We start from the raw sequence: 24,251 nt of genomic DNA, 5'->3' as shown, positions 1-24,251 counted from the left end.
ATGGGCCTGGTGTTCGTCTACATCGTCGAGGACTACGGTGTGAGCCGTGCTCTGGCGTCGTGGCCACAAAACGGACTGTTCGTCGCGGTGCACCTCTCAGGCAAGTCAACTGACTTGACCAAGGTTCCCGGGCGATGTAGTGCCGGCTTTGGTGTTACGTCATGGTGAAGCAATCGGAACATTGAGTTGTTTTTAGCGATGCAGTACAGTTCTTAATGCCGACGCGCGGAGCCGTCTACGTGTAGTACATAATCTGCATCAGGTTTAGAAATAGCGTGCCTTGAAAGGAGCTTCTTGCAGCACTTCACTTGATGCTGCTGTTGCTGTTTGCGTCGGTTTCCGTATAGCACATGCCACTTAGCTGTGTGTGTCAAGGTTGTGCTCCCTTTTTGGGATGTCCTCGATATCCCACAGCATCTGTTTTTTTTTTTTAATTTGTGCCGTAAGGTTGGTCAGTGAACTCTAAATCGATCGACTGATTGCAAGAGTGGTTTCCGTAATTGATTTTCTAAGAAATGCCGCAAGATGTGCAGTACAGCTTGCTGAAAGCCGCTACAACGCCGGTGAGCATCACAACAAAGAACACTGCCGACACATCCGTGAGTGGACAACACTGATATTTCAGTACTCCTTGCTCAACCATGACGACAACGTTACTTTTACCTCGTCCTATTTAGTACCCGTTCCCTTCCAGTCTTATTCAATCATATTCCAGTCACATTATTCCAGTCATCTTACTCCAGTCTTATTCAACACTGAAAGAAAACCTTACAAGATGCGGGGAAGCTAAATAAACAGCACTAAAAAGAATTCAGGACGCAATTTACCTAATGCAAAGGATCGTAATGTGAGCCGTGCATGAAAACACTATCGACGCCATCAGATCGCAACAGTTCCGGAACAGATTGGATGAGCTAATAAAGGGGTTTCAGAAGTTCACATAAATCTGCCTATATATCGTAGCAGGCAATATGATTCCCAGTCATCATGGTAGACCACAGTAAACAGCCCTGCAGTCCGAAAATCTGGTACCCAATGAAAGCCAGTCACGAGGAATTCTTCTGGTATACCGATAAGAGAAGTCTTCACGATTTTTATTGTCGCTCTGGAAAGTTCCTTTTACAGCGAAAGCTGTTATGAGATCATTTCAATGGCCATTTTTGGCGCCGTAGGTGTCCGCCGCCGCCGCCGCCGGTGTCTGTAACCGCTATCGCACGAAATAAGAAAATATAATAAAAACATTTCCAGGATGGAACGAGGTTCGAACCTGAGCCCTCTGCGTGAGAGCCCAGAGTCCTACCTCGGAGCCATGCCGGTGCTTGAAACTGCGTTGCAAAACAGGCTGCATGTCGGGAAGGAACCACACTAACATATGTAATGTAGTGTGGTCGAAGAGTAAAATAACAACCAGGCGTCACACAAACGCTAATTCTGTAACCGGGCGTCACACAATGTGAATTGCGCAACGAGTGGGTTGTTGAATGCTTCCAACCCATTACAAAGGGCTCTGCGATAATTCTTCATCGTCATCAGCCACAGCATCAACAAAGTGCACATAATGCCTTACAGGTCTTTAGCGAATACCACGGTTCTCCGCAGAATGACGAAAAATTGCATAGTGGCTGCTTTCCTACTTCACAAAAAGTATGATGATTTATAGCATAGTGGGTTCCTCGCAAGTGCACTTCTATTAGTTGCCAAGGAAGCCCATAAGGATGTGATGATCCATTTCCTCAGGCTCTCAATAAAGTTAATTCCCCCCTCTCTCTCTCTGTCGCTCTCTGTGTCTCCGGTAACGTATGTTATGAAGCGTGGTGGGACAGTTAAATAACAACCGGGCGCCACACAATATGAATTACGTAACTTCCAACCCATTACTCAGGGCTCAGCCATAATTCTTCATCCCCATCAACCGTCGCATGAACAAAGTACACATAATGCCTTACAGATGGTACCTCGCTTCTCCGCAGAATAACGAATAATGTCGTGGTGGGTGCGTCCCAACTTCCCAAAAATTATGATTTGTGGCGTACTGGGTACGTTGCTAATGTACTTGTATTAGTAGCCACAAAAGAGTTTATAACGGGCTCTAGAAATGCCGCTCTTCCAGCTTTCGCTGTGACTGTGCTGCGCTTTCCGCGCAGGCCTGGCGTTTTTTACCAACTCCGCAAGGTGTCAGTCAGAGAGCTTCTCGCAATAATACCTAGAGGGAAATCTGGCACCGCCGTTTATGCGAATAGCCGAAGGAGCGCCGTGCCGCAGTGGCAATGATGGTATATGTGTCTGCGACGCTTGTGTTGGTTGACGTTGAGCAAGGTTTGACCTAAAACGTGGATACGGCTTCGCAAATAAAGACTCTAAAACAAAAGCTTCATCAACAGATCGCATTCACCCGTTTTACACTTAACGACAAAAGTTCACTAACATGCAGGGTATGAGTAAGCGGTGAAAGGAAGAAACATTCGATTAACTGCCGTGGAGTGAACTGTGATCTTGTCGTCTGTCTACCAACTTTAGCGGATGTTCCCTGCATTTTGCGTTCATAAAACTGCACATCGAAGAAATTCTCATAGTTCAATAAAACGTGTTTCTGTTCCGTGCTACGAAATAATAGCTCATTTCAGGCTCCTTCAATGCAAAACTAATGCAAATGACGCTTCTAGCCAGATGCGACTCCGAGGTGTTCGGTCTGTTCGTCAAAGATCCCAATCCAAATCCGACACATACCAGCATTCCCATGCGTGCAACAGCGTCGCAGCGCCAGATTTCCCTCCAGGGAACTTTAGGAAACTCTATGATGTCAGTCAAATGGCACAGCTTTTTCAAGTAATAAAGGCTAAACTCTACCCATGTGTTCTTCTAGTTAAATTTTTAGGCTCTAAATTTCTCTTTAAATATGCAAGGCGTAATTTTTCACACAATTAGCATCCAAAGTCGCCGATAATAATAATGCCGTTAGTTCACGTTCAGTAGTATTGTGCTAGAGTTAATAATGCATCAATACGGCTACCAACGTGGAACGTAGAACTCGACTTTTACAGGAGACAGCGTAAAAAGCGGTTCCTACACTGCATTTCAGCAATATATAACGATTTGCCTACGCTGTCCTTTCCTATTAAATATCATGTGCCCGACTACCACAAAGATGAGGCAATCTACGCAACGCTTAGTAACTCTTATACACTACGTTTGTATCATTATGTCTCGTCATGACTGAACAGTGGCTGAAATTATTTTTGTTACTTGGGAAGAGAATATTAAAAAGAAATATGACGAGTACCATCTATGGCAGTCATTTTAGAGGATGTTCTTATGTTTACGCTATGACGCGTCTGTTGTCAATCCGTTTGCCAAAATGTATTTATTTATTTATTTATGCAGTACTCCCAGCCTCTTAATGAGGCTGTAAGCAGGAGTGCGAGTAACAAGTACAAAACGAAGTGAACAAATCGAGATACAGCAATCGTGTCACAAGAACAAGAAACGAAAGAGCGCTCCAGAAGAGCAAGATACAAACCGTGTACGCATTCAAGCACTGGTACGCGCAAACTGATTGCAAATAGATATCACAGTATTTCTTTTCACGCAAAAGAAAAAAACGAAAGTGGAGACGCGAGAGCCGTATCACGTCAACTAAAAGGGGTTAAACAAAAGTGTTATAATGCGGTTTAAAGAAAAACTAAACAAATAAGTGTAAGGCATATGGACAGCGTTCCAACTGTAATTCTCGTAAATGATTGTGAAAGCGATTACAACTGAAGAATTTGTACAAAAGAATCCGAATTCGGACATTCCACAACACCGGCTGGCAGGCGGTTCCACTCTCGAATTGTCTTCGAAAAAAAAAAAAGAGTTTGCAAAGGTTTCAGTGCGGCAAGAATATTCTTTTATTTTTCTATTATGATGGGACCGGATGGCTCGCTTAGACACTGGTTCTATGTACGTGTGTTTATGTATACCAAGTTTATCATGGAATAGCATTTGCATGAATTTTAATCGGTCACGTTGGCGCCTCTTTTGTAGACATTCTATACCTGCTTTCTTTATGAAGGCACTCGTAGAAGTGCACCAACTATAAGAACGATATACAAACACAGACGCTTTCTTTTGGACAGATTCTATCTTGTTTATGTTTTCTTGAGTGTATGGGTCCCAAACTATCGATGCATATTCTATTACAGGATGGACCAAAGTCTTATATGCTATTAATTTAACCTCGTGTGTACATTGCCGCAAATTTCTTTTTAAATAACCAGTTTTCCGCATTGCCCTCCTCACAACTTTCGACATAAGTTCGTTCCACCTCAGATCCGACATTATCGTAACCCCGAGGTATTTATATCTGTTTACAACAGCGAGAGAGATGCCGCCTATGCAATGTGAAAAACTTAATGGCAGTCATTTTCGTGTCACAGTCATCCCAACTGATTTTTTACGTTTATTTTCATTTGCCAATCCGAGCACCCCACTGCAATTTGTGCTAAAGCGTTGTTCAGTAGAGCCTGGTCACTAGGACCCTTAATGTGGGGATAGATGCAGTCATCAGCACAGAGATTAATTTTAACGGGTACATTATGAGCTATATCATTATTAAATATTAAGAAGAACAAGGGACCCAGCACGGACCCTTGTGGAAGGCCCGACTTAACAAGTACTGGATATGGGCACGCATCATCAATTCTGACACACTGGGTTCGACCATAAAGATAAGCTTCGATCCATGCAAGGAGCGAATCATTCTTTAACAATGGTTTTAGTTTTGAAAGGGGTTTAAGGTGTGAGACAGAATCAAAGGCTATTTGAAAGTCGAGAAAGATAACGCCGATTTGGCTTTGTTTATCAGTAACTGGTGAGAAATCATGAATCGGCTCCACGAGTGCCGTCACGGTTGAAAATCCTTTTCTGAATCCGTGTTGCTGTTATCGATGATATTGTTATGTTCTAGAAACGTCGAAATATGTTTGAAAACAATATGTTCAAGAACCTTAGAACATGCACACAGCAATGATATTGGCCTGTAAGACGAAACAAATGAGGAATCTTCAGCTTTAGGAATCGGTACAATTTCGCTGCATTTCCAATCAAAAGGAACCTGTGCTTTAGATAGTGGTAGGTTGGATATGATGCACAGTTATTTACTGCCGCATTCGGCATACCCGAGGAGGGAGGCATTGGGTATGCCTTCAGTGCCTGAGCATTTTTTGGTGTCAATACTGAGCAAAAGCGACAAAACTTCCTGCTCGGATACGACAACGTTATCAATTGGCTGATTTTGGGATACTGCGATGAAGTGAGGCGTTCTGTAGTAATAATTTGTAAATACATAAGAAAAAAATTGATTAAAGGCTGATGTGATTTGTGATTGTGACGTGATTGTCTCGCCATTTATACATAACTTGTATGTTCTTTCCTTTTTAGGAGCCAAGTGCCGATAGAATTTTTCCGGTGCCGTAAGCAGGAAGTTCCACATTGTCACGCTGAAATAGTAGTCCTTGTTTTTCTTGATGCAGTCCTTTACCTGCGCACGTATCAATGAAAGCTTGTTTTTGTTAGCAGTTGAGGGGGACAACCGGGTCCGCTTTCTTAACCTTTTTGCTTTACGTCGTAGCTGAATCATTTATTTATTTATCCAAGGACAAGTATTTCGTGTTCGTTTCGTCATGTTTGGCACAAAATCATTCACACACTTCAGCACAACGCTCTTGAAAAAACGCCATAGTGCGTCGACGGCGCAAACGGTTGAGTCACTTAAAACAACGAAATCAGAAAAGGAGTGGTCCAACAAGTCTGCTATCGCAACATCATTGGCACGGCCGAAATTTGGAACTACGTGCATATCTTTGTTTTTCGAGCAGAAGAACCACATGTAAGATTTAACAATATCATTCTATGATCAGAAATACCGTCATAGATATGCGTGGTTGGCTTTTGGCAACGCAGACTTCTACTTACAAGGAAAAGATCTAAAATTGATTTTGTGTCACTTTGAAAGCGAGTAGGTTCCATCACTACTTGTGTGAAGTTGTGGGGGAACATTAGATTGAGAAACGGTTCCGGCTATAGCACTTAGGGGTTTGGGAATTTCGCTGTCCCACTTGATAGCAGGCACGTTGGAATCCCCAGCAAGTAAAGTGTTACAAGATGGGACAGTTCTAGAATATAAGAACTCCTTCAACGTATCAAAAAGGTTCTGTCGCTGTTTGGCGGACGATAAAATACTCAGATGATTAGCGAAAACTCCGTTAGGTGAAGCCTAATCATAATGCTTTCAATACCAGGAATGTCAGGAAGTCTAGTTACATGCAGGGACTCACGGAAAAGAATTGTCACACCACCACTCCGAGAATTTCTGTACCTGCGGAGTATTCTATAACCGGGGGTACTATTTCCTTGCTCCTAATATGCGTGTACAACCAGTACTAATAATTCGCTTGAAATATCCCGTACTTGTATCCAACGAAAAATGCTGCGATTAATTCGTTTAAGCAAAACTAACGTGTTACAAAATATGAAACACGTGAAACAATATAGAATATAACGAATAATGACATGGAATAAAATTAAGCACGCATGTATAATTTTATTTCTGGCACAGTGTCTTAAATACATTCACTATGGTCAACCTTTTTCTCTGAGCAGCGTCAGTAGTCACTGTAATATTACATTTATGAATTCCACAGAGAGATTTGAGCTGAGGGCAGTAAAAATTACAAATTATAGATTTGCTTCGGCCATCTAAGTGAAATTTTGTGCCCATCGTTCCAGGTGTCATTGAAACGACCATCACATACACACTCACATGTGTACACATTGAGAAGTACGGAACTTCGCTGGGTGTGCCCTGAACTGAACTTCCGTGTCACAAACATCAGGCCAGCGAACTCACAAAAGTGTCCACTGCTTTGTGATGCACGTATGGTCTGTTTGCATTTGTCCCCTTAAAGTCGACAGTGAATGTAGGCGAACGTTGAATACGTGCATTCTCCTGGAGTACATTGGCTCGCAGTACAGAAAGAAAGGCATTCACCAACGTGCTTTATAACACAGGTACATCTCTGCATGCTTGAGCGTTAGAAAGAGCGCAATTATTTGCACTGATATCTGCAATGGAATGAAGAAAAAAAGTTAATCGTTCGAGAGAAAGCGATTTGCTAACGACACCAAACAAATATTGTCCGCTCTGCAGCATCTCACACTTCTCGGTCCAGCTGCTCAAATTTCGCGTAAGAGGGAGTGGCTGGCCCGTAAGACAAACATTTGTGAAGTGACAAGGTACCTGAGCAGTATAACACCGATCAGGTTACCACTGTGACAGCCACACCTGTAATATTTGCTGACACATTGCATTTCAGTGTCGGGAAGAAATTAAAATTCGACAGATCCCACGTACCATGGGAATCGATGTTATGCGAAGCATGCGCAGGAAGGTTACTGTGTCGCAATTTTTTACATTGAGCGACACGTTGCGGAATGACGCTAGAGAAATGTGCAAATGATATACGCACCCACATATTGTGAAGAGTCGCACATCGGTTATATAACCAGCTGTTTACAGTTGTTTAACGATGACAACAGCAACATAGGTGTTACCAACAGCAGACGCATTAAGCTGATATGTAGTACTTATATTCTTCAATACTGGATAGCGCGAATTTGAATAGGACAATGAAGCAACACGGATGCAGAGGACAGGCGCTACTCGCAACTAAGCTTTATTCAGAAAAGTTTTCTTATATATATATATATATATATATATATATACACTGCCGAGTGGCGCGAACAGGCGCACAGCACGTATGTTACGGTCACATTCGCAGTTGTTACATTTGCGTTTAAGTTCTCATGCTTTTACTTGTCCGTTATGGCGGAGAATGCACGCAAGTTTCACGACCCCGCGTGCATGTGTCGAAGGGTTTCTTGGCAGTTCCCGAATACGGTCATCATCACCGTGATTAGGGAGCACCAGCAGCTGGAGAGGACTTGTTATCGAATCCGTTTGTATTCGCGCCTACGAACGGTCCAAGTGTAGTGAAATGCGAGGTATAGTAGAGATGGTAGAAACCGCGGATGGATCTTGCGAAGAAATGATCTATGATGCCTCCTGTCCTGAACGTGGCACCGAGGTCTTGTGATGCCCTGTCCATATCGAAGCCCTCTTTCATGCCGTCTAAGAACCAGGCGTTGTTGGGTTTTGATTAATCAATGCTGAAGTCACCGGTAATTATGAGGGGATATGGTCCCTTCGGTAGAGTTATTGTAGGAAGCATTGATCCCTGCTTTCGCGTAATTCACGTGGTCGACGTTGCGGACCACGTGGACGAGTGGATGGTAGCACAGCGTCTTCCAGGGGTGCTCTCTCTTCAGCTCCCTAACTTTCCTTGCGTCCGCCGCTGTGGTGTAGTGGTTACGGTGCTCGGCTGCTCACCCCGAAGACAAGGGTTCGATCCTGGCTGCGGCGGTCGCATAGCGATGGAGGCGAAATGCTAGAGGCCCGTGTACTGTGCCATGTAAATGCACGTTAAAGAATACCAGATGGTCCAAATTTCCGGAGCTCTTCACCGCGGCGTCTCTCATATCTATATCTTGGTTTTGGGACGTAGAACCACAACAATCACTAATAATATCACTTTCCTTCCGTGTCAATGTGTACGTTCGCGGTTACTGCGTTGATGGAGACTGTTATCACCTGTGGCGCATACTCGCAAACATAAACTCTGGTATGCGGGTATATGCCACACGTAACTGAGGGAAAGGGTTTCATGACGTACGCAACAACTATTTTGCGTAATTCATGTCATGACCAGTGAATCGTGTTCGTCATACACTCATCTTATGTTGTGCAAATTTTCGTATATTACAAGCTATGTAGATAGATAGATAAATAGATAGATAGATAGATAGATAGATAGATAGATAGATAGATAGATAGATAGATAGATAGATAGATAGATAGATAGATAGATAGATAGATAGATAGATAGATAGATAGATAGATAGATAGATAGATAGATAGATAGATAGATAGATATAAATGCACACAGTGCCTGAGGTTTGCTAAGAAATGTTTCGCATTTAATAATTGAATGCGCGTTCCAGAGGGTAATGTCAGTGCCCTCTCTTATTTTATTTCAGGACTTCTGGTGGGCGCACTGCAGCAACGAATTTCTCCCCCTAGGATAGCCCTGTTGAGTGGTTTGGTGGCGTCCATCGGATTGATTGCATCAGCATTTACAAAGGATATAATATTGGTGTCTGTGACGCTTGGTATTTTATATGGTAAGTAATCGTTCGGCCCTTATTATCTGGGTAAGAGGCAGCATTGAAGACAATATACAGTTTTGTGGGCCAAAGCCACTGTCTGAAAATCAGTAAACAGGGTTTCTGTGCTGAAGCAGACATTGCGACAGGTGGACTTGTCTTCTTCAAGGGTGCAACTGAAAGAGACAAGTCAACTTGCAGAAAGGTCGGCTGCAACACTCAAACCTTGTTTACGAATTTTTCACCGAAAGCTTCCATCTTCCTCTGAATCCTGCCTTTTTTTTTATCTGAAAATTAGACAGTCTATTATCGAGCTCTAAAACACCTGTATTCATCTGCATTTCCTGGTATGGGTTAAATTGACCTAAACGAGACATTGCGGGTTTTGTCCTTTCCCACAAAAAAATGCAGTTGGCGTTCAGTCGGGATCAAACCTGCGACCTCAAGTTTAACAGCACTACGACGCCTGACAATTAAAGAAGTAAACGGTTCTTGCAGAAAATGTAAAAAGGGTTCGTCGGTGTGCAGGCTCCCCTTTGCCTCCTGTTCGGCGCTGTTTGAGCATAAATGGTCCTTACGTTTTTTAACCGCTTCAACAAAGATATTAGACCCGCTTACGCTATGTTTCTGGGTCTGCCATGTCAACGTCGCCCGTTTCAGCAAATCAGATTTGAAAACATTTTGGCACGTGTTCACTCTGCAGTAATGAATTCCCATGGTTATTGCAATAGATAGCGCTGCAAAGATTACGAAAAAACGGGAGACAAGAACATCACATGCTATGTGACGTTTTTCTATATTGTGTCGTATGTGATTTTTTAACAGCCAAGATGTTCTTGGTAGAACGTTTTCATGTCCGGGATCCGTGGTAACACTTGTGGGTATCACAAACGGGTATGCGCCACAGACACTGCGTAAATCCCACTACTCTCACCACTGGTGAACTAAAAATGAAGAAGGCAACAGTTAGCCCAAAAGAACGGGTATGTGCTACAGAAATCTGGCGGCCTATCAGAAAACTATCATCATCAGGAACGTGTGCAGGGCACAGATATTGGGTAGATCCCAGTACACACAGTTTCCACTAAAAAACGAAGAAGGCAACGGTCAGCCCAACAAATGGCATGCGCGTTACCACAGCCACACCAATGTCACGTGATACTTCGTGGTTATAAAAGGTGCTGGCTGTACTACCACCTCAAAGCTTAACAAAGAGTGTTTAATAAAGAGCAGTTATACAACATATCGGAGCATCTTAAGCGAGGGCTTCTTTGTAAACCTGTGTATAAGAGTGGTATTGTCAAGATGCACCACCGCAAGCTTAACAGAGTGTTTAATAAAGAGCAGTGATACTACACATCTCAAAGGCTTGCAAAACAGAAATGAGCCTGACGAAGGGAATGCCACCAGCTTCGTTTTTTCATCGGTGTGCGCGAAGCGGAACTGGTTGAATTTTTGTCTTGTATCTTGTTGTAATCTTTGCAGCGCGACCCATTCTACAAATATGTTCCAACTAGCCTCCACACAAACTCTTCGCAATACCTCTCAGACAACGAGCAGTTGCAGCTTGCACTCAGCTTCATTTCCATGACACCTGGCCTACATTTAGCTGATTGAGCCATCAGTGCTTAACTTTTTTTTAATGTCAGGAAGAATGTCCAAGCATTGTGAGCCACAATATCACCGGAAATGCTTTGTCTTCTTTATTTTTATTTCGGTCTCGTGTTGCCTTGATTTATGATTGTCCAGTGAGTAGTCACGCGCTTACCGTTATGCTCAAATTACCAACGATAAACCTTGCAGCAAGCTTTCCCTCACACTTATTGAGAATATTTTGCACAGTCTTTACGAAATTCGTCGAAGGAGTCGAGGCAAGTAGCCTAATACTATAGCTGTTCTATAGTTATATGACACGATTGGTTGACACGAAGGTGGTGACCTACCCTAAAACAAACACTGGCATCAGCCAGTGTTTGTTTTAAGGTAGGTCACCACCTTCGAGAAAAAAATTTACAGTTGCAGTCCAAAAGTTATAATTATGGTCTTTGCTTGTAGGGCTTAGGAAAATTTAAACTTCAAAATGATGAAACAGCTAAAAATGTAAAACAAACAATTTAGAAAAATCAAGATCTGCCAAAATATGCATGTTGCGCCAACAGTCATAACTACCAAATGGTTGGTGCGATTTAAACGAGACTTGGCAGATACGTAGTGAAGACAGCATCCTGTGCATCTAGTCTCCACGATCACCCCATTTCTAATTTAAGGCGCCTTATCGTAAAAAGAATTAAAACGTTTATATTTGACAGGTTTGTTTGGCACACAATTGACCATAGTAAAAAAGTCACAGCTCATTTTCAATAATTCTGCTTGAATACACAACTCAACCTATAAAGAAATAGTATGCAAAACTGTATGCAAAAATGTTCATCAGAAAGAAAGTCGTCAGTGTTCGCGTAAGTGTAGGATGCAAAAAATCGTGTTTTGAGAAAAATGGATTTAACGGTTTCAGTCGAAGGTATATACAGTAAAGAAACATTCACTATGCCTGAAATTCTCCAGGATCATAGCTTGGGAACTCCTCTGACGCGGCGCATTCTCTTTTTGAGGGAGCTGAAGCGCATATATTTTTCCCGGCTCATTTTGCGTCTCCAGCTGACTGTCATATATGTGCGCCACAGCGGGTCCACTCTTGGTATATTGATTCCATAACTTGCGTTGATGCTTCTTTTTTGTGCTATACTTTGCCATATTTCATGGAGTACTATAACTTATTCCATGAAAGGCCAGAACTAAGTCCAAGAGCTCGAAGTGGTATACGAAAAAGCACAGACAGACAGCCGAGCGAAAACGCGCACAACTTAAAGAACAGAGTGCCGCAGCCGTGTAGCGGAAATTTTCAAATAAATCGAAAACATCATGTCCCACAAGCTTTAGAATGTAATTAGACACTTAGTATTATGTAATATATATAAGGCAAAACATTTATGGACGACATGGCAGGTGTTGTGGAATGAGAAACCTTCAGTTTTGGATTCGAATGCGTCTTAGAGGTGGAGAAATGGTCATAACTTTCGAACAGCTCAAAATAACTACATAATTATTTTTGCTATATATTCCTGATATACAAGGAGCTTGAAAATGTTGAATAAAAAAAATCACTTAAAAAAATCGTTTTTTAAGGGTGTGACCTACCTTAAAGAAAAGATAACCGTGTGCGTTGCTTTGAAACAAATCTTCGCTCGAGATCTGTCATTTATCGTATAAATTAGTATTGTTCTTGCCTTACAAAATAAGCAATTCCGCCTCATAAAGCAAATGACGACCCCCGTTGTCGTACGCGTACACCCCATTTACCATGTTTGTGCCTTTTTCAAGCGGTACTTTCTTGGCTTGCTTACACAATGTTTTGTGAGGTCCTGTTCTCGGTCGATCAATGTGTGCCAGTCAAGTCAGAGCAACAGAAAAATCGACTGAATGCAAAATTTCTTGCATTAAACATGGCGAATTGTGGAGAGGAGTATGCTACCAGTGCAATATACATATCGGCACGAGTATTTCAACTGACTTACTTTCTTCCTCTGATTGTTATAGCAGTGCAGTGAAAGGCTTTAATGCAGCGAACCTTTTATTCATATTGCATTACTCGCATAAAGGTGTACGGTAATATTTAGAGAGATTCGAAAGCAATGAAGGTGCATATATAGAAAACATAATTCACATATATTCAGCAATAAACAGAACAATCTTTTAAAGATTTCTATCTGTACGTGCGTGTGTGAGCTGTCGCACACGCAAAAACGCGCAAAAAGAAAATTAGGTAATAATATTCTTGGTATCGATAGAGCTGCAGCGTAGATAATAAACAAGAAGCTATTCATAACCACTTCCTATTGCTGGTACGTTGGATTATTTTAAAACTGTCTGATTTAACGATCACTGAATCCCAATGTCTTTAGAAATAGAACAGTCGCACTGCGACTGTTCTGTTATGATGAGGTAATTCTTTAAGCGAAAGAGAATAACTACTGCAGATGTGCCAATCAACAAACAAGCCATCTTCAAGAGCCAACGAGGGACATTATACTGATACGACCATAGTTTTCTGTGTGTTGGTTGTCTCAGTGTTGTCATTAAACTTTTAACACGAAAGTGTTTTCTGCCAGGACCTACGAAGACTCGCATGATGTATTTCCGTCACGGAATATACGACGTCAGCAAAATGAACGCCATCAGATGGCATAGAAAAAAATTGGCCGCGTATCTGCGTGCTCCGCTGCAAATGCCGTGCAAAGACGATAGAGGAGGCGCTGCGTCTACGCTGCGTGAGATATGGACGCCATCTGGCAATATATCGGGAAACATGAGCTTGTGCAGAGGGTTTCCTTCCTCCGTGACAGAGGGCGTTCGTCGGCGCGCATAGCATGCATTTTCAGCACAGCCACAGCTTAAGACACTAGGGTCTTTACAATTATGTATCTATGTTTTTTTCTATTAAAAGAACACACCGCCTAATACTTACCTAGCGGTGTTGCGCCTCAGATATGCGTAATATTTACTTTTTGATCGACCGTTCACAAGTATGAACAGCCGTACCAGTTCAAGACGGGTGGGCGGTAAGCAAGTGGTTCAACTTTGGCCGGGTGGCTGAATCGTGTGACAGACAGACAAACAGAAAGACAGACAGAGAGACCAAAATTTCTGCGTTTAAGATCACCAATAAAGACTATCGTCTTTAAAAACCTGTAGGAAAAGCTTCCGTTGACAGGAGTCGAACCCATGACCTCTGAGCCCTCGACGATGGCTGGCGGGAGTTTAGCCCACTGAACTACCGCAAAACGTATAACTGAACCTACATGAAAGCGCCTTTTATCTTTCACACTTTCCTCCAACAGTGCTCTTGGATGGATGGATGGACGCTATGAGCGTTCCCTTCAAAACGGGGCGATGACATGTGTGCCACCAGGATCGAAAAAATCACAGCATATCCACGTGGCGAGTGATGATGAGTGGGGCGAAGCGAACTCGCTCTGCAGCACGGCGATGGCATTGGCGCGAGCGTGGTCCTTCTTGATGGAAGATATTGTGACTAGATTGTTTGAGAACCACAATCTGTTGCACACACCGCAACTATGCCCCAAACTGTTATCAAGGAAGTGCCGCTGGAAGCGCACGTCTGCGCCTTCGGGCAGAGCCCGCCTTATGCGTTTTGCAGCCACTTCATGTGCTCGCACAGCCTCGGGCTCTGCCTGCCGGTACGCGCGCTTTCTCGCCGATTCACGGTCCTTCACATTCCGAAGATCCGATTCGCGCCGCAGCCGTGCAGCTTGTCGAGCAGCTTCGGCTTCGCGGGCTCGAACGGCGGAATCTACTTCGCGGCGTCGACGTGCAGCTTCGGCCTCGCGGGCTCTCACCTCAGGATTCTGTCTGCGAGCGCGCGCTGCCGCCGCCTTCCGTGCCCTCCGTTCTGCAGCGTGAGATATGGACGCCATCTGACATCGGGAAACATGAGCTTGTGCAGAGGGTTTCCTTCCTCCGTGACAGACGGCGTTCGTCGGCGCGCATAGCATGGCATTTTCAGCGCAGCCACAGCTTAAGACACTAGGGTCTTTAGAATTATGTATCTATGTATTTTCTATTAAAGGAACACACCACCTAATACTTACCTAGCGGTGTTGCGCCTCCAATATGCGTAATATTTACTTTTTTGATCGACCGTTCACAAGTATGAACAGCCGTACCAGTTCAAGACGGGTGGGCGGTAAGCAAGTGGTTCAACTTTGGCCGGGTGGCTGAATCGTGTGACAGACAGACAAACAGAAAGACAGACAGAGAGACCAAAATTTTTCCGTTTAAGATCCCCAAGAAAGACTATCGTCTTAAAAAACCCGTAGGAAAAGCTTCCGTTGACAGGAGTCGAACCCATGACATCTGATCCCTCGACGATGGCTGGCGGGCGTTTAGCCCACTGAACTACCGCGAAACGTATAACTGAACCTACATGAACGCGCCTTTTATCTTTCACACTTTCCTCCAACAGTGCTCTTGGATGGATGGATGGATGGATGGATGGATGGATGGATGGATGGATGGATGGATGGATGGATGGACGCTATGAGCACTCCCTTCATAACGGGGTGATGACATGTGTGCCACCAGGATCGAAAAAATCAGCATATCCACGTGGTGAATGATGATGAGTGGGGCGAAGCGAACTCGCTCTGCAGCACGGCGATGGCATTGGCGCGAGCGTGGTCCTTCTTGATGGAAGATATTGTGACTAGATTGTTTGAGAACCACAATCTGTTGCACACACCGCAACTATGGCCCAAACTGTTCTCAAGGAAGTCCCGCTGGAAGCGCACGTCGGCGCCTTCGGGCAGAGCCCGCCTTATGCGTTTTTCAGCCACTTCACGTGCTCGCACAGCCTCGGGCTCTCCCTGCCGGTACGCGCGCTTTCTCGCCGCTTCACGATCCTTTACATTCCGAAGATCCGATTCGCGCCGCAGCCGTGCAGCTTCGGCCTCGCGGGCTCGAACGGCGGGGTCTTCGCGCCGCAGCCGTGCAGCTTGTCGAGCAGCTTCGGCCTCGCGGGCTCGAACGGCGGGGTCCTCGCGCCGCAGCCGTGCAGCTTGTCGAGCAGCTTCGGCCTCGCGGGTTCGAACGGCGGGGTCTTCTCGCCGCAGCCGTGCAGCTTGTCGAGCAGCTTCGGCTTCGCGGGCTCGAACGGCGGAATCTGCTTCGCGGCGTCGACGTGCAGCTTCGGCCTCGCGAGCTCTCACCTCAGGATTCTGTCTGCGAGCGCGCGCTGCCGCCGCCTTCCGTGCCCTCCGTTCCGTAGCCTTGTCTTCCACCTGGCGACTCCGAGCTAAAGAGAAAGCGTGCCAAGAGGGAGCCTCATGGCGCGTTACTTCTGAAATGTTGTCTTCGGGTGTCGTTGAAAACACGAGACGTAGTAAAGAAGAAAGAATGCCACAAAGGCGAACACGCAAACGAGACTGTCACTCGTCAACGTCGTCTTCTTCTACTGCATACCAGAACGCGCGCTTCTCGCGAGCTAGAGGTGGCTACTACAACGCTACAAACAAACAGAGGATGGACAGACCCACGGCATAAGGAGCTTCGCCCCTAAAACAAAAAAAACGAGCCATTGGTACGACCGTCCCATTCGGCGCGTTTCCATAAAAGTGTAATTTCGTCAACGCTTTAACACAACGCGAGGTGGTGGCTTTAGCCCAAGCCTCTCTCGTAGCATCCATCCGTATCCAAAAATAGCTCTCCGACGCTCGCCTGACTGTCGCACTGCGTCCCCCGCTCGCCCTGTGAAACTGAACGGCCAGGCTAGAGGGAAGACATAACGCTCATCGCGATTCACGACGCTTTGGAAGAGTGCATATCGAGTATCAGTGTTTAATATGTGCTTGTTGTTGCCATCGTTGCGCGGGATTCACCCTATGCGGTGAGACGTATATGTTAGGAACTTCAGCTACCGCAAGGGTTAAAGCATGATCATGGGCGTTAGTCGTCGGTGCGGAGATGTGCCTCTAGGCGTCAGCGTGAGTGCGTCCACATCAAGCGGTCATATATCTGTCAAACAACAGTAGACGTTGCACAAGCTTCATATACAAATGCACAATAAAGAATCAACTACTTCTGTGACGACACGTTTCCCTTTCGTGTTATAATGATTCCTATGACAGAGGGATCAATCTTTTTTTTACATGATTTCATGCATTCAAACAGCGAAGCTGCTCACTTCCTGCCTTCTTGCCGTCAATAAAAAGCTTCGTGTCATAATTTCCTCGCATGTTATTATCTTACTTGAATGTCCTGTGGTTGCCAAGCAGTTCGGCAAAGTTAATTTGTTACATCTTGTTCGCGACAAAGTGATCTTGCTAGCACATCTCTCAATATTTGGCATAACTGAAGAGCTTTGACAAGATGTAAATTTAACACGGGATAGCTGTAAAATATCACCAGAAGTTTTACCATTTTCGCGCTACAGACACTGACGTCGTTTCCTAGAAAGTGTTAAAACCGAGAGCAAGATGAAAATTTTGATTTTCAGATCCAAGAAAGGATATTAATATTTCATTTACATGTCATATCAAGTACGTAAAGAAAAGCAGAATGCAGTAATTGTCAACTGCTGTTTTTTTTCTTCATGACACACTTCTTTATTGACGGCGAAGAATGTTTTCCGTGCCTAAGTCCATGCTGGTGGTCTGAATGTTAGTGAAGTGTTGCCAGGAAATGGGTTTCGAGCAGTTAAGATGATTTGCAAGATGCTACCCTGGTAATTACACGTATCCAGGAATCCCTTCTAATTTAGCGTATTGGAACCACTGGAACTAAGGCACTCACAGACGGCATTATTTCCTTAGCCGATTCAAATATCATAACTCCGATTTTAAAAACGTATGTTGCTCTATATGATGGTTCGACCACGGGGCAATGAATCCAGTAGACGCCGTACCGTTTGGAACAGCCATCCGCCTTTTTTTCCAATGTTCTGGTAAAATTTACTTAGTTTATCCTAAAGAACGTCCTGAATTCATTCAACGAACAATTACTTAAATCGCCGTTGACTTTATCGCAGATTCTTGCTATAGCAATCATTTATCATATATAAATCTGTCAGTAGAAATATGTGGAATGGCCGCTCCAATATGACAAAGTGGTATTTACTTTTGCATACACAACGAAAAAGCTTCGTGGGCTATAGGATTGGAGGGTTGTACACTGTATGAGAGACAATTTGGTAAAATAGTCAACTTGCCGTCGCATATGCGTCAGCAGGTGATCAGAAACACACGCAACACTTTTGAAAATTTTGACAAATAAGTCCTCTCCTCAAGCTAACGACAGAACTCGTGCAATTGTTATGGTTAGTGCGCAAAACAGGCGTATGCAAATAATGCGTCATTTTGCTTACACCGATTTTTATATTTCTTTATTGCAGGTCTTGGTATGGGAATGTTTCTCATGTCAGTCTCTGTTTACAATCTCATGCTTTTTGAGAAGTACAAAGGCACTGCCATGTCAATGACATTTCTTGCCTGGGGCATCGCTGGACTCTACGGACCCGTGTTACTGTCCCAGCTTCGAGAAAGTTACGCCTTGCAAGGTGGCTTACTAATATGCGGAGGAATACTTTTGCACTCTGTGCCCCTGAGCTTGCTTCTCAATAACCCTCCCCGCACAAACTTTAGCAGCCTAAAATGTGATATCAGCAACTATTTGCATCGGAGGGCTGCAGTTTCCTCGAAATCAGTCAAGGCGACAGCGCTTCCACTCGATGAGCCATCCGAATACGCAGTAAATAGCGTTTCTGAGAAAATGCATAGCGAGGTGAACATGCCGTGCCGGGATCTGCATCCTACAGACAGTTCACACAGAACCGACGTCGAAGACGCTGACGTGGACATACTCGACTCCAGAAGCAAGGGCGAAGACGGTTCACTTTTTGTCTCCACAACACCCAGTGACTTGCCTTCGCGCAGCCGCTTGCAGTCTTTAGTGGTACTGCTACAGCTGCCAGCGTTCTACGTGTTTCTGGCTACAACAGTAGTGAGCGAGTATTCCCTTGTTTCCTTCGCCACAACTATCGTCGATTACGCAACCGACAAGGGAATCGAGTTGTCGGTAGCAACGCAGCTAGTGATCTTCGGCGCAGTGGGCCACATTCTTGCACGCATATGTATTGTGCCACTATCCGATTGCGCAAAGGCCAGTCGGTTGCCCATGTATGCTTGCGCCTTTGCTATCGAAGCTGTCTGCACTTTGGCAATGCCGCATGTGGGGTCAATGGCTGCCATTGCAGTACTGCGAATCTCCGAGTCCGTGGGCCAAGGCTTCATCATCTCTGTCCGGAGTATCCTGCTTGCTCAATATTTGGGAATCGAAAGAGTGGCAGCCTGCTCGGGTCTTTTCGGACTTGCCATGATCCCGGTGTCCCTCAGTAGCCCTACAGTACTCGGTAAGCATCTGGCTTCCACGAATACTACTCTAAGTCTGATCTTAGTGATAAACTCCGGGAATTGAAAATCCGGAATGTTTTGCACGAGTTACTGGCCGCCAAACTATGAAATATTGGTTGCGAGAGAGAGAGAGAATACAAGAAAGGAAACATCAGTTGAACATGCTAAAAGACAAGGCGGATTCAGTTAAATGCCTCTGTTTTGAGAGAGGACTTGAAAATCTGCAATACACGTCCATTTACATGTCTACTGAGTGCCTAAAATTGTAGTCACTACGAGGGCTCTTTCTTACTATTCACATTGAGAACTGCGTAGCTCATGGGATGTAATTCGTGCTTGCATGAGTAAGGCAATGAAGTGCTTAGGTTCCCGTGTTTGCATTTTTTCTCTTGATGTCCTCAAAGCGATATTCGCTGTCGCTGTTCTTGTCTTACAGAAATTTTGTAAGCGCATCACATTTTGCTCTTAACTTTTCAATGTAACAACCGACAGTGATACTTTCCTTATAACGAAAGAAAAATACGACTGATGTTTATGTGGGCTAGCTACAATAACGCAGGAATAAACTTTTATTATCGTCTTTATGCAGCTCTAAAAAGCTGCCGTGCCACGAATGTTAGAAATACTCATAGAAGCAAACTTGCATAGAAAGTCGAGCACTGGATGCTGCGGTATCACGTAACAAAATTCTTTTTTAATAACAAGAACAAATGTAACTATCTACGGAGTAATGCGTGAAGTGAAACATATACGCTAACTTGTTCACGATACTTCATTTTCAGGATTTTTCCGTGACACCATTGGCTCATACGACCCCTTCTACCGGATGATGGGCGCTCTCAATGCAACCATGGCCGGTTTATTGTTCATGTTCTTCGTTTACGACTGGAGGCGCACGAAGAAACAATGAGCCAACCAGCGTGGTCACACCGATTGATAGACCGGCAACAAGTAGCCGCTAGCTGTACTTTGTATAGCACACAGAGTTGTTATACGCTGAAAGTCTCACAATTATGGCGTATGCCATGTCAGCATCAGCCTTTTTTACACGTAGGAGCGCAAGGAAATTTCAAGAGTGAGGGTGACAGCTATGCAGCTACAATACAGGGCGTTTATTTCATGTTAACTAATTTTAGTATAATACTAAAGACTTATAAGTTAGATACTCACATTTCATTCATGAAAGTTCGAACATATGGCATAAAAATGTCACAACAAGATGCACCGCTTGTCATCAGATGATTTGTGCAGAAACTCCCATAGCAACATCAAAGCAGCCATAAAGAACATATGTTTAGACGACACAGACATGCATCACGCAGCGTACATTTGAAGCAAGTTCCCAATATTACAACCTAGAAGCACTCTGGATCCTTGTACGAGTACAGGCTGCTCTCTCGCACTTCACCGCCATGTGTTCCTTTAAAACCTGCCGTAGAGTGCCTTTTACCTAACACTACAGGTGATAGGACATTTGTGTTAAAATATTGTGGTCGTAACAAAGGGCAAGTGAAGCTTTCAATATCGAGCCAACCTACCCTTTTCGGTAACTAGTGCTAGGCAACACAGTTAAAACATTAGAGCTACTACATTCCGGAAGGTATAGTATATTCAGATGGACAAAACTAGCGCAGTACCAAGATATCCGTTTCCGCCATGCGAATAGCGGCATTTCTGGCTCGCTCGTTGAGGAGTATTGTTGGAGTGATCATAAAAAAACTCTCTTCACAGCAGAAATGAGCGTGCTATTCATACTGCAAAATTGTGCCTCTGAGTCGTAATATAGGCAGAGATCACTGCTTTTCAACAGAACAGAAAAAAAGCTATACGAATATATGCATTCATGAGGCGCCCGCATTGGTCGAGTTAATCAATTGCTACCATTTTGCATTGTCGCCGCGTAAATTGCGTTCCAGCGTGAATGTGAATTATTGCAATTTGCACTACTCAAGTTCCGCAACATTTTTTGCCTAACTGCATTCGTAGCTACTCCCACGAGTCGATAATTGGCGTGAATGTAAATAAACCTATATTTATGATATTCAAAGTGTTTTACTGATTATTAATAATGTGGCGTTACGATTGGTAAAACCAGCAAACCAATATTTCTTTTTTTCTACATTCGCTCTACTGCGCAAATCATCCGTTATAGAAATAATAGTTACTGAGAGGCCCCTCTTAATTCACCACACATCAGCAAGGAATTACGTCCATAGGCTTGCCTCGACCGTCCACGTGCGATGCCTACTAGGCCGCTGGCGACGTTCCTCCGCAAAGAAGCGTTCTAACATGCCTGGTAGCGGTCATGACACTTTTCGTTCTCTCCAGCCAATCGTAGTTGCCTCTCGTACTGCATCGCACCAAGAAGTCACGCTCGTACGTTGTCAGTGAAACGTTCGAGTAAATACAGTGTTACTAGTTGCCATCGCTTTCAATGCTTCACCTTTGCGCCCAATTTGACAAAGCCTGTGATAAGTTTAACGTCATCTCAGACTCAATTATTGCTACTTATGAAGCAATTTTTGACTACGCGTATGTATACAAGATATTATGTATTGAATTATACTGTATGCCCCCCGCCACCCTAGACCTCTTCTGGGACCTGTGGGGTATTCCGAAATAAATAAATAAAACAAATAAATAAATATTACGGTAGTCGTAACAACCTTCCTTACAAGTTGTGCTTCAGATATATTACAAATATACCGCGTATAGCACAGCTTACGAATTAGTCTACTTTCTGCTAGCGCCATGCACACCGCCACGGGGAGTTTACAGTTTCTTCGGTATAGCTATTAAACCCAGACTCTTACACTAACGTATAAACGACTGCATGTCTGGTAGTAGTGTTGATCTTTCCTAGCCTCCAACGTCAAGGCCACTTGAAGGGTTATAAAACAAACGATTTTTCGTGCAGAGAGGGATCATTGAAACAGAGGCAACGTGTTGTTGCAAAATACCAAGGTCACCAGCACAAATAAAGCAAACGGAAAGGGCGTAACACGTGGAGATCCACTATGCACAGTTGGAAACCATCGCATATCAGGAAAAAAACAGGTGATGCCTTCCCAGATAGAGCTAGACTTCCCAATTACGCGTTGGCTTGTTCTTTCTTTCTTTTCTCTTTTCCCCGCAGCCGCTAGGTTGAGTGGGGAGGACGACTAACCGCTATCTAGATCTACAGATTTTTCCAGCTGCGCGCTGTTTTCCTTGCACCGCCGAATTCATGCAATACAAAGAGGTAATGTGAAAAATCAGAGGACAGAGCAACACGGGTTACACAAAAAAGCATATAAATGTCGTTTATTCGTATATAGCGAAATATATCTTTGCCCGAAGACTGGCGCACAGGGAAAAGTAGCACATGCAGAAGAGTCATGCGTTTTTATGGTAAGATATAAAACGACTGACGTCAGGCTTGACGCAGCAGATGCCTCTAAGTTTCCGAGCATCCTGCCTTTCTGATCCCATAGAAGCACGTTGGTCAGTCCTTGCCATTGTGGTGATATTTAAGGAATATGCTATGAAATTCTCCGAGGAAAAAAGAAAATAAAGAAGAAAGGGAGGACAAACCGGCCGATAATGAAGCTTCCCAGCTTCAATTGTGTGGAAGACCAAGGGTGCAGATGCAGCATTGCCTCAATGGTGCAGGTGTAGCCTGCGGCTTCTTGGAAGACTGTCCCACCGTAGAGATATGCCGCACAATGTGCGCTTCCCTACTAGTCTCACACTATGTGACGGCATAAGACATCAGAGATTGACTGCCAGTGATTGGGGACATTTGCCATCCAGAGAAGTCCGAGAAGAAGCCGCGAAGTTCGCCACTATTTGGGTACATGAAAGCGATCGCTCCTGGTGCTTAACGCTGTATTAAGGACACTAAAGGCAAATAACAATTTATGTCAGAGTGAAAGCTCAATGTATGACAACGTATAAAACGGCAATATTATCAACAGCAGTGCCCTACTTACCGAGAAATTAAGTTAAATGTATCACACGATGAGCGCCACGAGCGGCCCATTTTGAAAGTGATCCCGTTGACCTATGAGAGTCTGCCTACAATTAATCACTAGTAATCAAACTAGCAGCATTAAAAAAAGAACCTACCGTGCATCAAGAGACGTAATAAAAGGCTGTTTGTTCGTTTCTGTTTGATTCATGGAAAAAAGAATCTCTTTGGCGTTTGGTTCAAAGGTTTCGTTTTCGCCGAACTGCGCTTCGCCCGGCGCCCTGCTTCGCTCACGCGGTCGCGTCTCAGTGGTACTTTCGGTATCGCGTACTGCCGCGTGTGTTTTGCACGCTCGTGAAGGTCGCTCTGACAGAAAGTTCGATAAAATGCCGCATGCATGTGATGTTGCCGGATGCCCGAATGGCGCACGCCGCCATTGCACGCCGCCGCGCAGTATAGGCGGGCAAGGTTGGGCACGGCAACATGACGTACGAAATCCCGCTTTCAGGCGGGTGAGTTGAAGTGCGCTAACGCGATGCGGACCACTAAAACGTGATTTTATTTCAAAAAATAAGCACTTCCTTGGCCCAAAAGTAGCACTACGAGGTTTCTGGACCGCTATTTCAACAATCAATGCCGACTTAACATTTGCATTGAGTGTACCTTTAACTCACAAGCAAGGTCAGTCGATGGGTCCCAGCGACGATTTGATAAAAAACCTGTAGGTACTACATTATGGGCTATTAGAGCAGGTATTCGTTTCGAAATTACTTACCGTCCAACTGTGAGACGGCTTGTTAGGCAAAAGCGACCTGCACGGAGGAGTTCATAATTAGTGATTATCTGCCTGTGTTTCCCAAAGAGACGTTAAGTGCAGATTCCATAGTTAAAACAGCCTAATATAAACGCGTACAAGCAACAACACACGACTTACGCTGACTGCCAACTGATTTAGTACATTGTACGCATACACTTATACGCCATCAAGAGTACCACACGGGGAACGGAAAATTAGGAGCACAAGGAACCAAAATCGCGGTCATCGCTAGTGTTTTTCGCTTGTT

The 24,251-nt window shown here is 44.3% G+C and overlaps 1 protein-coding gene across 1 annotated transcript; it reads left to right on the top strand.

Moving 5' to 3' along the window:
• On the top strand, positions 1 to 22,867 carry LOC119390549 (uncharacterized). The gene is made up of 4 exons (XM_037658155.2): positions 1 to 100; positions 9,133 to 9,276; positions 18,221 to 19,237; positions 20,021 to 22,867. Exons 1-4 carry the CDS (start codon positions 1 to 3, stop codon positions 20,146 to 20,148), a joined length of 1,389 nt encoding a protein of 462 aa, XP_037514083.2. The 3' UTR covers positions 20,149 to 22,867.
• Positions 22,868 to 24,251: the final 1,384 nt, after the last annotated feature.

This window comes from Rhipicephalus sanguineus, chromosome 4 (assembly GCF_013339695.2).
Source record: "Rhipicephalus sanguineus isolate Rsan-2018 chromosome 4, BIME_Rsan_1.4, whole genome shotgun sequence".
NCBI classification, from domain to species: Eukaryota; Metazoa; Arthropoda; class Arachnida; order Ixodida; family Ixodidae; genus Rhipicephalus; species Rhipicephalus sanguineus.
The sequence above is the reverse complement of the archived record's forward strand: the minus strand, read 5'-3'. Positions and strand labels throughout refer to the sequence as shown.